General features: G+C 42.1%; 2 protein-coding genes and 1 pseudogene across 2 annotated transcripts; all 3 read left to right on the top strand.

Annotated features, from left to right (window-relative positions):
* Positions 1-2,499: 2,499 nt before the first annotated feature.
* On the top strand, positions 2,500-3,705 carry LOC148775121 (PRAME family member 8-like). Its single transcript, XM_088844924.1, has 2 exons — positions 2,500-2,786; positions 3,141-3,705. The coding sequence occupies exons 1-2, from the start codon at positions 2,500-2,502 to the stop codon at positions 3,703-3,705; spliced, it is 852 nt and encodes a 283-aa protein (XP_088701050.1).
* Positions 3,706-7,779: 4,074 nt separating this feature from the next.
* Positions 7,780-10,416, top strand: LOC129550959 (PRAME family member 8-like). The gene is made up of 3 exons (XM_055418733.2): positions 7,780-8,066; positions 8,485-9,054; positions 9,843-10,416. The coding sequence occupies exons 1-3, from the start codon at positions 7,780-7,782 to the stop codon at positions 10,414-10,416; spliced, it is 1,431 nt and encodes a 476-aa protein (XP_055274708.2).
* A 108-nt stretch (positions 10,417-10,524) lies between these two features.
* On the top strand, positions 10,525-14,038 carry LOC148775120 (PRAME family member 12 pseudogene; annotated as a pseudogene).
* The last annotated feature ends 1,465 nt before the right edge of the window (positions 14,039-15,503 follow it).

The raw sequence follows: 15,503 nt of genomic DNA, 5'->3' as shown, positions 1-15,503 counted from the left end.
ATTTCCTTCTCCATTCTCCATGCTAGAGTACAAATATTTGCACAGTTATGTAAACCTCCAATCCAGCAGATGTCACCATTCCCCAGGATGGTTGCTGAGGAGCTGGGGGAATGCAAGAAGCAGCCATCTGCCACCCCCTAAGGTGAACAAGGAAAGAGAAATTGGTTCCAGAGACCTGAGGTACATATGAAAGGAATGAATTCAGTGAGCCAACAGACTTGCATCTTCCTATACATAGAAACCTGAATTCCCTAACTTGGTATCTGTTTGTTTCTCTGTGTTTTTTTTTTTTAACCTTGACTCACTGGAAAAGACTCTGATGCTGGGAAAGGTTGGGGGTGGGAGGAGAAGGGGACGACGGAGAATGAGATGGCTGGATGGCATCACCGACTCTGTGGACATGAGTTTGAGTGTACTCCGGGAGTTGGTGATGGACAGGGAGGCCTGGCGTGCTGTAATTCATGGGGTCGCGGAGAGTCGGACACGACTGAGCGACTGAACTGAACTGAACTGAATCTTTGATTACAAATTTGTATATAGCCTGACTCCCCCTCCCACCTCCTTGGAGCAGTTTTCTCAAAGTTTCTGAGATACTGTCTCCTGGGCTTGGGTTCTAAACACTCCCACCAAATAAAATAACTCTACTTTCACGCGGTGACTAACATTTTAGTCGATAGTTTTCATCTAATGCCTGGAACTCAGGTGAGTAGGGACAGGACACTGTGGGTTGGGAAAATGTCTTGAGAGAGCATGTCAAATGACAAGAAATGCACAACCTAAAACATAACAGATATGTTTTATTCATTGACTTTACAGAAGATTATAACTGTAAAGGTGGCTTCTCAGATTGCTCTGAGGAACTGTTCAAAAGTTATAAGGATGGAAAAAAAGTTATATGGGGGAACCAGAGTCCATAATGTCATTTCCTGGAAAAAAAATTTTTTTTCAGAAAATTTCAAAAGATTACGGCATATGATAAAAATGATACATCTCAAATTAATGATTTTCATGCTTTTTAAAAATTGCTATTTATGTCTATAATTATATTCATTTATTTACTTTTTTTTTTTTTGGCTGTGCTGGTTTTTCCTTGCTGAGGGCAGCCTTTCTCTTGTTGTGGTGAGCAGGGTCTACTCTCTAGTTGAAATGCATTGGCTTCTCATTTTGCTGGCTTCTCTCATTGCAGAAAATGGGCTCCAGGGTCTGTGGGCTTCAGTAGTCATGGGTCCCATGCTCTAGGTGAGCGCTCAGTAGTTGTGAGGCATGGGTTCATTTGCTCCACAGCATGTGGAATCTTCCTGGACCAGGTATCCAACCTGTATCCCTTGCACTGACAGGTAAATTCTTAACCACTGGACCACCAGGCAAGCTCCTTTTCATACTTATGTATGGAAAGAGGCAAGAGTCTGCTCTTATTGAACTTATCCATATGATATGTATCTTAACTACTTCAGAACACCATCTTGTTTTCTCCTCCTTGTAATCCCCTTGGAGCATACTGTCTTAGGAGGGTGGGGGGCTGCAGGGTTAATGGCTTTTGGCTGCAGCATCCTTTGTTTACTGAAATAGCCAGTGAAATATTTATTCTCAAGGAAAAGCTTAAGAGAAGACCAGAAGTGGAGTGAGTTCAGTCACTCAGTCATTTCTGAGCTCTGATTTCTGAAGTCTGATTGAGGTCTGAGCAGTCCCTCAACCCCATCTGAGCTGATAAATTATCAGCATTAGCTAATATGTTCTGCCAATGCCAAGCATGTATTGAGTGGTGAAACGCAGTGTGACATGACAGGAAGAGTTTTCCTGTTTCTTTTCTTTTGATTAAAAAAACTTCAGGCTTTCTTTTTGCCTCAAAGTATAGCTTTGCCTTCATCCTAAACATTTTGATTTTGACTTTGGCTTATATCATTTAAATGTCTCATTAGGCAGTTTTTCTTGTTAATAAAAGACATAACCGTTTGAAATTCTATATATTGACTTTAAAGTTTTTACTTTATGCACAAATGGCATTCCTTTTAAAGGAACCTCTTAAATTCATCCCAGCAAAGTTAAGTTTGGGAACTGAGGATAGAAGCTGTATTCCACATGAACTTGCCCCATAATTTGGGTTGAATGTGACACTTTAAATGTTTTCACCCAAGATAAAGGGAGTCAACTTGTTCAGTCTTCTGATACAAATGTGCAAGAGGGACATGCATTAAGCAAACAATGGAAGGAAATGGAGGAGCTACTGGCTGCCTTTCTTTCTTCTTGGTACTTGTGAGATTCTTGCTCTAGTGCCAGAAGGGGCAGAGCTATGGCTTAGGGCCCACCAAATCTAGCCTGGAAGCCTGACAAACTGAGTTTCTTCCTTTCTGGTTCATCATTTCCAAGGCAATGACTTTGGCTCTGATTTGATTTCCCTGAAGGATGGGGAGAGAAATCGCCCTTATGGGTAAGATTGACCTGAGAAGGATACTTTGTTCCCTTGCATTTTCACAGGATTCCATTCAGAGAAGAGTCAGGATGAGTGCTCACAACCCACCCAAACTTGTGAACTTGGCAGCAATGAGCCTCTTGAGAGATGAGGCCTTGGCCATCTGCTCTTTGGAGTATCTGCCCATGGAGCTCTACCCACCACTATTCATGGCCGCCTTCTCTCTCAGACGCAGTGAGACCCTGATGGCCATGGTGCAAGCCTGGCCCTTTGCCCGCCTGCCTCTCGGGGGACTGATGAAGAAGCCTCACCAAAAAACCTTAGAAGCAGTGCTGGATGGACTTGATGTCCTCCTGGCCCAGGAGGTTCACCCCAGGTGAGTCTGATCCAGGTAGCCTGGCAGGGTCTTGGGTGTCCTGGAAGGGACTGCTGGTGTCAGGGAGAGTGAATGACCAAAGGGCAGACCAGAGACATGAAAAAGCTCAGAAGCCTTGAGCACTGCTGAGATCACATTGGGAAATACCTTGCAAAAGTGTACTAGGAAGGATGGAAGAGAAAAAGGAGCTGGAGGAGAGTGAGAAAGAGAGGAAAGAGAAAAGACAGAAGGTGATATCAGGAATGTGAAGTAAAAGCAAAGATGGGAAGTTAGAATGTTACCTAAATTCTGAGGCTGTAGTTTCATTCACTGTGTATTTTAAAGAATCTCACCAGATCTTCTGTTTCCCCATAGGAAGTGCAAACTGTGGGTGCTGGACTTGAGAAATACTGGCCAGGACTTCTGGAACATGAGATCTGGAGACATGGACCATGTGTTCTCAAGCTCACTGATGGCATCAGTGGATAAGGACATGCCAAGGACAAAGCATCCCTTGGCTCCCTTGGAGGTGTACATAAATCTTTGGCTCAAGAAAAAGACCTTGGGCAAATTCCTCAGCTACCTCTTCTGGTGGGAGGAACAGAGAAAAGGCTCCATACACTCATGCTGTAAGAAGATGAAGATTATTTCAAGGTCCAAGGAAAATATTAAGAAAGTTCTCAGTATGGTGAAGCTGGACTGTATCCAGGGGGTGGAATTGAATTTCACCCAGAAGCTGTCCACCCTGGCCAGGTTTGCTCTTCTCCTGGGCAAGATGAGCAATGTTCAGAGACTCCTTCTGTCCCCCATTCATGGGTCTGCTGCTGAGGAACAGGACCATCAGGCTTTTCTGAAATTTACCTCTCAGATCCTCAAACTGCAGTACCTCTGCTATCTCTGTATGGAAGGTCCATTACTGCAAATAATGTACCCTTCATAAGCTCTAGAAGTATTACTCCCCAAAAATAGTCTAAGAAAGTGAAAAAGTCTTTTTCATATAAGTTGATGAAACAAAGATTAAGATGACAAAGGTCTATGAAAACTGGCACAGCCAAAAAGCTGCTCAGAACATCTGACAGATTGTCAGATGTGCAATGTATGTATACCTTCCTAATGGCAGTGACCAAGATATCAATACTCAGGGGGAAAAAAACCAAACAAAAAAACTCCTAAGATCAGGTAGAACAATTATATCTCAAAGAAACAGGGAGATAAATGCAAGCTATTCCTAAAAGGACTTTTGTTTCTTTAAGTTTAGAATTCTGAAAAAATATTTTTATCAAGCTGGCTTTTCCTATCTCTGTACAAAACTATCAAATTTAGAATGTCAAAAGAGCCCCATTTGGCCCTCTGGTGTCATAGTCCTGAATAAAATTTATTTTGAACACATAAACCTGTGTCTGTCTCGGATTTTCTTTGGCACAACTCCCACAGCTGATGACTGCTCAGGCAGGAAAGGTCCTTCTGAATATCCCCAGATTCCCACATACCAGAGAATGACCAACTTGGAGTCTGGCCACTGTTGTAGATTTCCATATCAGCCCAGGAGCTTTCTTCAGAGAACTATTTTTTTTTAATTTTTAATTGACTGATGATTGTTGTACAATATTGGTAAAGAAAACATGGCAGAATACTGTATGACATAAATCATAGTGAGAACCCTTTATGACCCATCTCCTCGAATAATGGAAATTAAAAATAAATAAGTGGGACCCAATTAAAAGCTTTTGCACAGCAAAGAAAAGCATAAACAAGGTGGAGAGAATTCTTTTTTAATTAATTAATTAATTTTTATTTTTGGCTGGGCTGCGTCTTCACTGCTGTGTGGGCTTTCCCTAGTTGTGGTGAATGGGGGCTGCTCTGCTCTTAGTTGCGGAGCTTGGGCTTCTCACTGTGGTGACGCCTCTTGCTTTGGAGCACAGCCTCTAGGGCACACAGTCTGCAGTAGCTGCTGCCCATAGACTCTAGTTGCAGTTCGAGGGCTCCAGAGTTCAGGTTCAGTAGTTGTGGCTCATGGGCTTAGTTGCCTTGTGGCAGGCAAGATCTTCCTGGGCCAGGGATTGAACCGGTGTCCCCTAGATTATAAGGTGGATTTCTAACCACTGGACCACCACAGAAGCCCCAGGTTTTCAAACAAATTTTATTGAATAAAACATCAATAAAAAATTTATTTTATCTGGTTTATAATTATATCAGATTGTTGTGTTTAATTCTTACTGTAGAGCAAGGTGATTCAGTTTCATACATATATTTTTTTTCCATTATGTTTATGTTTAAAATGTCACCTGAGTAGAATCCAGTTTAATCTTATTTTATGCAAAGGCCATTTATACACATGAGAAAAATATGGTGAAACTGATCTTCCCCAAAGTGACCAAGACAGAAAACACCCTTCAGAGTGTCTTCACCTTGGTGGCCACAGGTGTATAAGAATTGTTCTGGCATCAAATAACTGCAGTGGATGAGAGGCATGAAAAATTCGTACAGGGTATCCATTTATGTGTGACCTTAAACATCAAAGAAATCTCTGTATGATGTATCACAAAGTGGGAGTCAACCCTGAATGTGGTAGAACATTAAACATCAATGAACTTCTGTGTTTAGTGCAGAAAAGGTGTTGGTATTTATGAAGAAAAAAACCCAGAATTTTATTTATGTGCCTAATCGTGTCACCTTGATCAGAATCTGTGTGGAACTTAGCTAGGTCTGAGGAAACAATAGTAACCTAAATACACGTGAAAAGGGTCCAGTGAAATTATGGTATTTTGACTTCTAAGACTCCTGATAAATAGCTGGGGAAATTTGACATCTGGAAAGTGTCCTCAGTGAGGGGGAAAAAAACGAAACTTAAAGAAAACCTCACCTGGTAGCACTTGCCTCTGGATGACAGAGTTATTTTGGACTGAGCCAGGTTTGTTTCTCCTCTGACTCCAAGTTCTCAAAGAACCCACAGTGCCCACCTTCAGTGCCTTCAGTCTTGGAAGTGCCTGATCCCAGTATTCCACCCCTTCCACTGCTTACATCTTAAATTGAATCTTTCCTTGCAGTTGGTTATGCTGATCTCAACTTTCTGGGAAAAGAAACACCATAAAGATGATAGTGTCTCCTCTGAGTCACTCTCTTTTCCTACCTTTTTTTCTTAAAATTTATTTTGTTTATTTTTGAGGCCTTGGGTCTTCATTGCTGTTTGTGCTTTTCTCTAGCTGGGGTGAGTGGGGGCTATTCTCTAGTTGTGGTGCATGGGCTTCCCATTGAGGTGGCTTCTCTTGTTGTGGAGCGAAGGCTCTAGAGTACATGAGTTTCAGTAGTTTCACCTCCCAGGATTTAGAGCACAGGCTCAATAGTTGTGGCAAACGGACTTAGTTGCCCTGTCATGTGGGATCTTCCCAAACAAGGGATTGAACTTTTGTCTCCTGCATTAGCAGTCAGATTCTTTACCACTGAGCCACAGGGAAGCCCTCTTGTACTATCTTAATATCATACTGAGCAACATCTTTACATTTCCCTGTTTCCCAAAATACAAAAATAAAAAAGAAGCCTTTATTTTACATTATTGGGATCATTCACATGGTCCCTTTACAAATGCCCAGCTCCAAACTGTCCAAAAGCACTCTTATCCTCACTGACATTTGGACCTGTCCACCTTTAGAGAAGATTTGGCTTTAGTCTGGAAAACCAACCACATCCCCAAAGTTCTTCCCCTGCTGCCTGAATAGGTTTACAATTTCCTGTGTTTCCAACATAACACCTGAGTGAATGGCTCATACAGGAATGAGTGTATTTTGTTTTCTTAGGTAATTTATGAAGCTGTTTTAATTTTGACTTGACCAAAATTGCCCCAACAATGATTCTGTCAACTTTTGTACTTTCATGTCAAACGGCAGAAATGAATAATTCCTTTGCTGTTTGACCCCCAAGAATACAACTGTCCATATTGGTAGAATTCAGACAATTTTTGTGAAGTGAATCAGTGATAGGTCCTTGATCACCTGACCACCCCATCAATCTCTGTTTGGCTGTGTGTATATGATTCAATCAAGAAATCTAGAGAAATATGATGATCCAATCGGTGCTCTATAATCCAATCAAATATCCTTTTCTGATCGGATTAGCAGTGGGACAAAGGGGTTGTGGGACAAGAAAGGTGTATACAAGCCTGAAGCACTGAAGAAGAGATGCAGAATCTTTCTGCTCTGGAGAAACCACCTAATTTCTTCACAGTGTCTGAGATATGAGCACCGCGCCAGCCACATCAGACCAGTAAGTTACCTCCCTCATATAAGAATAAACTTTCTTTCCCCATGGTTAGCCAGTCTTCAAGAGTGACTTGTATTTCTGGATGACAGGGAGAGGTTTTGAAAAATTGTTTCTTTCTGATTAACCCATTTCAGGTTTAGTTCTGCCTCTCAGTGAAGTTTTTCATGAATCTAAAGCATTATGATTAGTGCTTTAGCTGGTATCATTTTTTAATGTCTTTACCCAGCAGATATTTAAACTATCCGTTTGGAGTTTTGTTTCATGAAATTTCAAATACACATTTTTACACAGATGGCATTCATGTTAGGGGTAACTGAGGACAGAGGCGGCGTGGGTCTCCATGACCTTCCTCTTCCCATAGACTTAGGGCTCCAAGTGATGGGCTGACACATTCCACTCATAAAGACTGGAGTGAGCTTTCAGGCTTCTTGTTACCCACTTCCAGGTGGGACATGAATGAAGCAAAGCAGTGGATATAACTGAAATGGCTAGTGGTTCCCTTTCCTCCTCACTGGTACTTGTGAGAGGAATTTTCTGAATCAATTTAGGGAAAGAGTTATTACTTTGTGCCCCTTGAGGCCTGAAAGTCATATGGTCTAATTGAGGCACTTCCACCCCTGCCAGAGCAGTGACCTCAGTCCTGAGTAGATTTCTCTGAAGGGTTGGGAGATTGTCTTAGATGTGCTCCTATTTAGATTGATATGGATGCTTTGTTCCTTGACAGTTTCCAGAGGATACCTTTGGAAGCAGAATCAGGATGAGTGTCCCGACCCCACCCAGACTGTTGGACCTGGCTGGAATGCACCTGATCAGGGAAGATGCCCTGGTCTGTTCTGCTCTGGAGTTTCTGCCCATGGAGCTCTTCCCACGCCTCTTCATGGATGCCTTCCATGGGAGACACATCAAGACCCTGAAGGCCATGGTGCAAGCCTGGCCCTTTGTCTGCCTGCCTCTAGGGGGCCTCATTGACCTGCCTCATGTGGGGCCCCTACAAGCAGTGCTGGAAGCACTTGATGTCCTGTTTGCCCAGAAGGTTCGTTCCAAGTGAGTCGGATCCACTTAGCTTGATAAGGTTCTGGGCATCCTAGAAGAGACATCTTGGGTGGGCTAAGTGGATGGCCAATGGATGGGCCAGAGGGTTCCGAGGATGACAGTGAAGAAGCTCAGAGGCCTTGGCTCACTATGGAAAATACTTTACTGATGGGTAAATGTGCTTACAATGCAGCAGTGATTGAAAGAACAAGCCTATCTCCTTCCTATGATGCTTAATTCTAATAGAAGTGGAAAGCTAAAAAGAAGAGGAGAAAGCAACTTGAAGGAAAGAGGCAGAGGAGGGCAAGGCAGCAGATGATGAGCTATGTGAAATAAAAGCACAAGTGCACAGTCTTTTGTGAAATTCTGAAACTGTGGTTGCATTCTGTGTGGATTTTAATGCATCCCTATTAATCTCCTGTCTTTATAGGTGGTGCAAACTGCGGGTGCTAGATTTACGGAATACTGGCCAGAACTTTTGGAGCATGTGGTCTGGAACTAGCACCCATGGGTTCTCAAGCTTAGGAATGGCACCAGTGGCTGAGCATTCCTCAAATCCACATCAGCCCTTGGCTCCCCTGAAGGTATACATAGAGCTTTGCCTGAAGAAAAGGACCCTGGATAACTTCCTCACCTACCTCCTCAGGTGGGTGCAGCAGAGAAAAGATTCCATACACCTATGCTGTAAAAAACTGACCATCTTTGCAATGCCCGTGGAAAATATCATGACGGTCCTGAATATGGTACAGCTGGACTGTATCCAGGAGGTGCAAGTGAATTGGATTTGGCATCTGTCTACCCTGGCCAAGTTTGCTTCTCTCCTGGGTCAGACGAGCAACATACAGAGACTCCATCTTTCCCGCATTCACGTATCTGTCCATGAGGAGCAAGAGCAGAAACTTGTCCAATTTACCTCTCAGTTTCTCAAGCTGCACCATCTCCAGGATCTCTCTCTGGATGCTCCCTCCTTTCTTAAAGGCTGCCTGGACCAGATGCTCGGGTGAGTGTGGACTGCTGGCTGGAAACAGTGAACACAACACTGGCATGTTAAGCACACTGGGTCCTTTGCTGCTCTATCCTAAGCTGTGGTATCACTTTACCACTGAAATCAAGGTAGAAGAACAAACAGGGACACCACACTAGATAGCTATGGATGGGGTGGTTTGGATCCAATGAGGGTAGGCATGGGTTCTTCGTTAGGAAATTCTGTGTAACTTGACTTAGGAAAATATGTAAGTGAAAGGAGCATTTAAGAAGGGTAACCACCTCCGACCAGAGCAATTTTAAAGATGCATTCTGGGAATTACCTGGCAATCCAGTGCTTAGAACTCTGCTCTTTCAGGGCTGAATGTCCAGGTTTGATCCCTGGTGAGGGAAATAAGATTGCACAAGCCACATGTGTGGTGTGGCCATGAAAAAAAAAAAGGAAAAAGAATGTGTGAGAGAGAGACAGAGAGAAGAGCTCTGTGCTTACCAAGTTTCTAAACACATGAACTTGTCTCAAATTGTCAGTTCCTGAAAGGTTGTCTTTTCCAACAATATTGTTAGTTAATATTTAAGAAATGCATGATTCTTAGAGGATAGCATTGGAGCATGACCAGCAATCATACAAAACTTCAGCTTGTTATAGGTGATGCAGAGATGAAATGTCAGGCTTTAAATGGAGACAGGTCATTTTGAGTACTGACCTTCAGGAGACACTTAGTAGGACCTTGTCTTTGGGCAAAACACCTGCCCAAGACATCTGCCACCCAGATTTCTCAGACATAATCACTTTTTTCTCCCCAGTTGCCTGAGGACCCCCTTGGACCACCTGGCAATAACTAACTGCCGGCTTACAGAATCAGACCTGACCCATCTGTCCCAGTGCCCGAATATCCATCAGCTCAAAGGCCTGGATCTGAGTGGGGTCACCATGACCAACTTTACTCCTGAGATCCTCCACATTCTTTTGAAGCAAGTTGCAGCCACCCTCCAGGAACTGAACTTAGAGCAGTGTGGGATCACAGAGTCCCAACTTGAGTCCATCCTGCCTGTCCTGAGCTGCTGTTCCCAGCTCAGGACCTTCAGTCTGTGTGGGAATGTCCTCTCTATGGCCATCATGGAGAAGCTGCTGAGTCACACCACTGGGCTGATCAACTTAAGTGACGAGTTTTACCCTGCCCCTCAGGAGAGTTACAGCCCTCATGGAACCCTCCACCTGGGCCGACTAGCCCAGCTTCGGGATAAACTCATTGAGATTATGCAGGCTTTAGGACATCCAAAGGCCATCTGGCTTAGCTCCAGCCCATGTCCTCGCTGGAGCAATAAGACATTCTATCCTGAGGAGCCCTTTCTGTGCCACTGTTACATGTCTGCCTAGTTGGATGCAACTGCCAAAGCTTTCTTCTGGGCACTTGGAAACTAAACTATGGGGAATAGATGCATCATAAAAGGAAAACTGTTCCATGGTTTAGGACATCAGCTCAGTATGAATGGGAAAAGGAAAGATGATACAGTGGAGATGCAGGATTACAAGGGGAAATGGAGACTCTGGAGGTGCTGGGACATTCAGAGACATGGGTTTATAGCATCTTAAAAATGAATTGATTTTCTGGAGGTAAATCTTGTATGCATATGTGGCATATGCATACCTTGATTGGAAATTGTAAATAAATGGTCACAAATAAAGAAACCTTCTGGTTCCACTTTTGTCACTATTATTCAACATAGTTTTGGAAGTCCTAGCTACAGTAATCAGAGAAGAAAAGGAAATAAGAGGAATCCAGATAGGAAAACAAGAATAAAGCTCTCACTGTTTGCAGATGACATGATAGCATATAGAGAAAACCCTACAGATAGTATCAGTAAATTACTAGAGCTAATCAGTGAATTTAGCAAAGTTGCAGGATACAAAATCAATACTCAGAAATCACTTGCACTTCTATATACTAGCAATGAAATATCAGAAAGAGAAATTAAGGAATCAATCCCATTCACCATTGCAACAGAAAGAATTAAATATCTAGGAATAAACTTACCCAAGGAGACAAAAGATCTGTGCACAGAAAATTATAAGACACTGATGAAAGAAATCAAAGATGACGTAAACAGATGGAGAAATATTCCATGTTCCTGGGTAAAAAGAATCAATATTGTGAAAATGACTATACTATCAAATGCAATCTACAGATTCAATGCGATCCCTATCAAATTACTAATGGCATTTTTCACAGAACTATAACAAAAAATTTCAAATTCATACAGAAATGCAAAAGTCCCTGAATACTCAAAGCAGTCTTGAGAAAGAAGAATGGAGCTGGAGGAATCAACCTTCCTGATTTCAGATTATACTACAAAGCTACAGTCATCAAGACAGTATGGTACTGGCACAAAAACAGAAATATAGACCAACAGAACAAGATAGAAAGCCCAGAAATAAACCTATGCACCTATGGGTACCTTATTTTTGACAAAGGAGGCAAGAATATACAATGGGGCAAAGACAGTCTCTTCAATAAATGGTGCTGGGAAAACTTGACAGCAACATGTAAAAGAATGAAATTAGAACACTTTCTGACACCAAACACAAAGATAAGCTCAAAATGGATTAAAGACCTAAATGTAAGACCAGAAACTATAAAACTCTTAGAGGAAAACATAGGCAGAACACTCAACCACATAAATCAAAGCAAGATCCTCTATGATCCACCTCCTAGAGTAATGGAAATAAAAACAGAAGCAAACAAGTGGGACCTGATTAAACTTAAAAGCTCTTGCACAGCAAAGGAAACTATAATCAAAATGAAAAGACAATCCTCAGAATGGGAGAAAATAATAGCAAATGAAACAACTGACAAAAGATTAATTTCTAAAATATACAAGCAGCTCAAACAACTCGATACTGAAAAGCAAACAACCCAATCAAAAAGTGGGAAAAAGAGCTAAACAGACATTTCTCCAAAGTAGAAATACAGATGGCTAATAAACACATGAAAAGATGCTCAATATCTCTCATTATTAGAGAAATGCAAATCAAAACTACAATGGGATATCACCTCACACTAGTCAGAATGGACATCATCAAAAAGTCTACAAACACTGGAGAGGGTGTGGATAAAAGGGAATGTTCCTGCACTGTTGGTGGGAATGTAAATTGATATAGCTACTATGAAAGATGGTATGGAGATACCTCAAAAAACTAGAAATAAAACCACCATATGACCCAGGAATCCCACTCCTAGGCATATACCCTGAAGAAACCAAAAGTGAAGAAGACACACGTATCCCATTGTTCACTGCAGCACTGTTTACAATAGCTAGAACATGGAAGCAACCTAGATGTCCATCGAGAGATGAATGGATGAAGAAGTTGTGGCACATATACACAATGGAATATTGCTCAGCCATAAAATGGAAGGCATTTGAGTCAGTTCTAATGAAGTGGATGAACCAATAGCCTATTATACACAGTGAAGTAAGTCAGAAAGAGAAAGATAAATTTTGTATTCTAACACATATATACAGAATCTAGATAAATGGTACTTAAGAATTTATTTACAGGCAGCAATGGAGAAACAAACATAGAGAATAGACTTATGGACAATGAAAAGAGGGGAGGAGAGGGTGAGACGTATGGAAACAGTAACATGGAAACTTACATTACCATATGTAAAACAGATAGCCAACTGGATTTGCTGTTTGGCCCAGGAAACTCAAACAAGGGCTCTTTATCAATCTAAAGGTGTGGGGTTGGGAGGAAGGTTCAAAAGGGATGGGCTATATGTACACCTATGATTGATTCATGTTGAGGTTTGACAGAAAACAACAAAATTTTGTAAAGCAATTATCCTTCATTTAAAAAATAAATTCTTTAAAAAAAGAAATACTTTCTGTTAAAAAAAAAAAAAAGAATCTTCCTGCAATGCAGGAGACCCAGGTTAATCCCTGGGTTGGGAAGATCCCCTGGAGAAGGGAATGGCAACCCACTCCAGTATTCTTGCCTGGAGAATTCCATGGACAGAGGAGCATGGCGGGCTATAGTCCACGGGGTCGCAAAGAGTCGGACACAACTGAGTGACTAACACACCCAGTACTAAAGTTAAGGATGGCCACATTTGATTGTGACTCTCTCTAGCTCTTCTCTGAGCATACTCTAGTGCATTTCGTCATCCTCATTCATTCTCATAAGGAAGTGGAGTATGTTGTATTCTGCTTGATTTTTGAGGAAGAGAGCTTTCAAGATTCTGTGAAGTGACTTAGTCACATAGTGCAGGTGATAGGACTCAGCCTACAATGAGACTGGGCAATCAATGTACTGGCCCACATCCAATGGTCAGACTTATTTTGTAGTAATCCTTTGTCTCTCACCTCCAGCTCACCTGGTACTTCAGTTTCCAAGTACGGACTGCTGTTTCCCCCACCTCCACCCAAGTGCCTGACAACCACCTTGGACAACCTCTTAATAATTTACTGCCAACTTACAGAATCAGACTGGATCCATCTGTCCCAGTGCCCGAACATTCATCAGCTCAAAGGCCTGGATCTGAGTGGTGTCACCATGACAAACTTTAGTCTTGAACTCTTCCTAGTTCTGTTGGAGAAAGTTGCAGCTAGTCTCCAGAAATTGAACTTAAAGCTGTATGGGATCAGGGACTCCCAGTATGAGACCCTCTTGCCAGCCCTGAGCTGCTGCTCCCCGCTCAGGTCCTTCAGTCTAAGTGGGAGCTTACTGTCCATGGCCATCTTGGAGAAGATGCTGCAACACACTGCTGGGCTGCCCTGTTTAAGTCACAAGTGATATCCTGCCCCTCAGGAGAGTGTCAACCCTCAGGGTGTTCTCCCAGAAGGGAGACTTTCCTAGCTTCAGGCTGAGCTGTTTGAGATTCTGAGACTTAGGACATCCCAAGAGCATCTGGATTAGCCTCGGCCCCTGTTCACACAATAGTGATCACATATCCGATCACACAGAACCCATTGTATACAGCTGTGATATTCACACTTAGTTATTGCCTCTATCAAAAACTTTTGTCTGGGCACTTGGGGGACCTCTGACATCTAGAGCATGGGGATATTATGAAGGAAAACCCACCCATGGTTTCTGACATCTGCTAAATGGGGATGGGAAAAGGAAAGGTGATCCAGTGTGGTACAGAGCTGCACTGGATATGGAAACTCTGGGAGGTGATGGGACATTTTGGGATATGGTTTATACAATCAAATATGAACCTATATTTTTGGAGGTGAATATGGGCTCCACATGTTGGAGCAATCCCTCAGTAGGTGTTTGTAAAGCAATGATCAGAAATAAAGGACCCTCAGTGAAACAAGACTGCTGCCTTCCATGATATATGACTGTTTCATTAGCTTATACCTCAGTAATCTCCAGTTTCTGATGAAAAAAAATTTTTTAAAGCACTGGATAATCGATGATCCAAAATCTTACCATTCCTGCAAGTTCTTTGTTCATTCTGGGATACCTCTTACCTCTTTGCTTATTTCTTTGGCTAATTAGTGTGTTAATACATGCAAAGGGAAACATACAGTGTTCAATGAGCCATTGGAGTGAAGAACCCTTAGCAGTGCCTTCAGTGATATCAAGTCATGACTAGGTACATGATAATTCCTCATAGTCCTCCTGGTGGGTCCATGAGTCTCAGTTCCTGGCCTTTGTGCTTCTGGGAAAGGGCTTCATCGTACAAGTCAAGGTCCCAGTTCTGGAAGGGGTCATCACACTGCAAGTATACCCATTTATTGTTCTCACCAACTCATAGCAGTCATGAGTAGGTGATCATCTTTCTTGTATTAAAAAAGTTTTTCCCATTAAAACCATCAAAATTCCTTTAAGAAAATTCTAAAATCACAGAGACATGTGACATTGTTTTAGTATTTCTGAGTCACATTAAAAAGTCATACATTTTGGTAGTAGGTGATGGTATTGAGAGAACAATATTAATTATATAAGACTTGATGAGTCTTATTAGGAAAGACTGGTATCGCATGTTTTATCACCACATATCAGGGGATATAAAAATACACCTCTTATATACCACTTTTAACTCATAGTTGACTCTCCTTACTCTCAATTGTATATTCCATTATTCCACCAACTGCAGGGCCAGGCTTTGATAATTTCCACAACATTCCAATGCTTTAACCCTTCCTACTTAGTTGGAACTCATGGAAGCTGGGATCCTATTCAAACATCCCTAGGTTGGACTCTGCTATTTCCCCATTTCCAGTGATGTCAGGTGAAGTTTGTCAGTCAGTCCTTACTAACACAGTTAGTTATCAGTTATCAGTTAGTTGCCAGTTATCTGACAACTCGGGGGCCCTTCTGAACCCCTCACCTGAGAAAACTTACAAATTATTCATAGCGTGCAAGTGAGCAAGTTCCTCTCCCAAGTTCAGCCTTGAATCCACCAACCTAAAATTTTGTAAAACTTTACATTTTCTGTGACGGTTACTTGG

Source organism: Moschus berezovskii, chromosome 17, assembly GCF_049115385.1.
Source record: "Moschus berezovskii isolate FMDL1 chromosome 17, NW_MosBer_1.0, whole genome shotgun sequence".
Classification (NCBI taxonomy): Eukaryota; Metazoa; Chordata; class Mammalia; order Artiodactyla; family Moschidae; genus Moschus; species Moschus berezovskii.
The sequence above is the reverse complement of the archived record's forward strand: the minus strand, read 5'-3'. Positions and strand labels throughout refer to the sequence as shown.

What these genes read in the sequence shown, in the direction of transcription:
- LOC148775121 (XM_088844924.1), top strand. Translation starts at nt 2,500, where the DNA reads ATGAGTGCTCACAACCCACCCAAACTTGTGAACTTGGCAGCAATGAGC. An exon ending in GCCCAGGAGGTTCACCCCAG is followed by an intron (nt 2,787 to 3,140) that starts GTGAGTCTGATC and finishes GTTTCCCCATAG; the next exon opens with GAAGTGCAAACTGTGGGTGC.
- LOC129550959 (XM_055418733.2), top strand. Translation starts at nt 7,780, where the DNA reads ATGAGTGTCCCGACCCCACCCAGACTGTTGGACCTGGCTGGAATGCAC. An exon ending in GCCCAGAAGGTTCGTTCCAA is followed by an intron (nt 8,067 to 8,484) that starts GTGAGTCGGATC and finishes CTGTCTTTATAG; the next exon opens with GTGGTGCAAACTGCGGGTGC. An exon ending in TGCCTGGACCAGATGCTCGG is followed by an intron (nt 9,055 to 9,842) that starts GTGAGTGTGGAC and finishes TTTTCTCCCCAG; the next exon opens with TTGCCTGAGGACCCCCTTGG.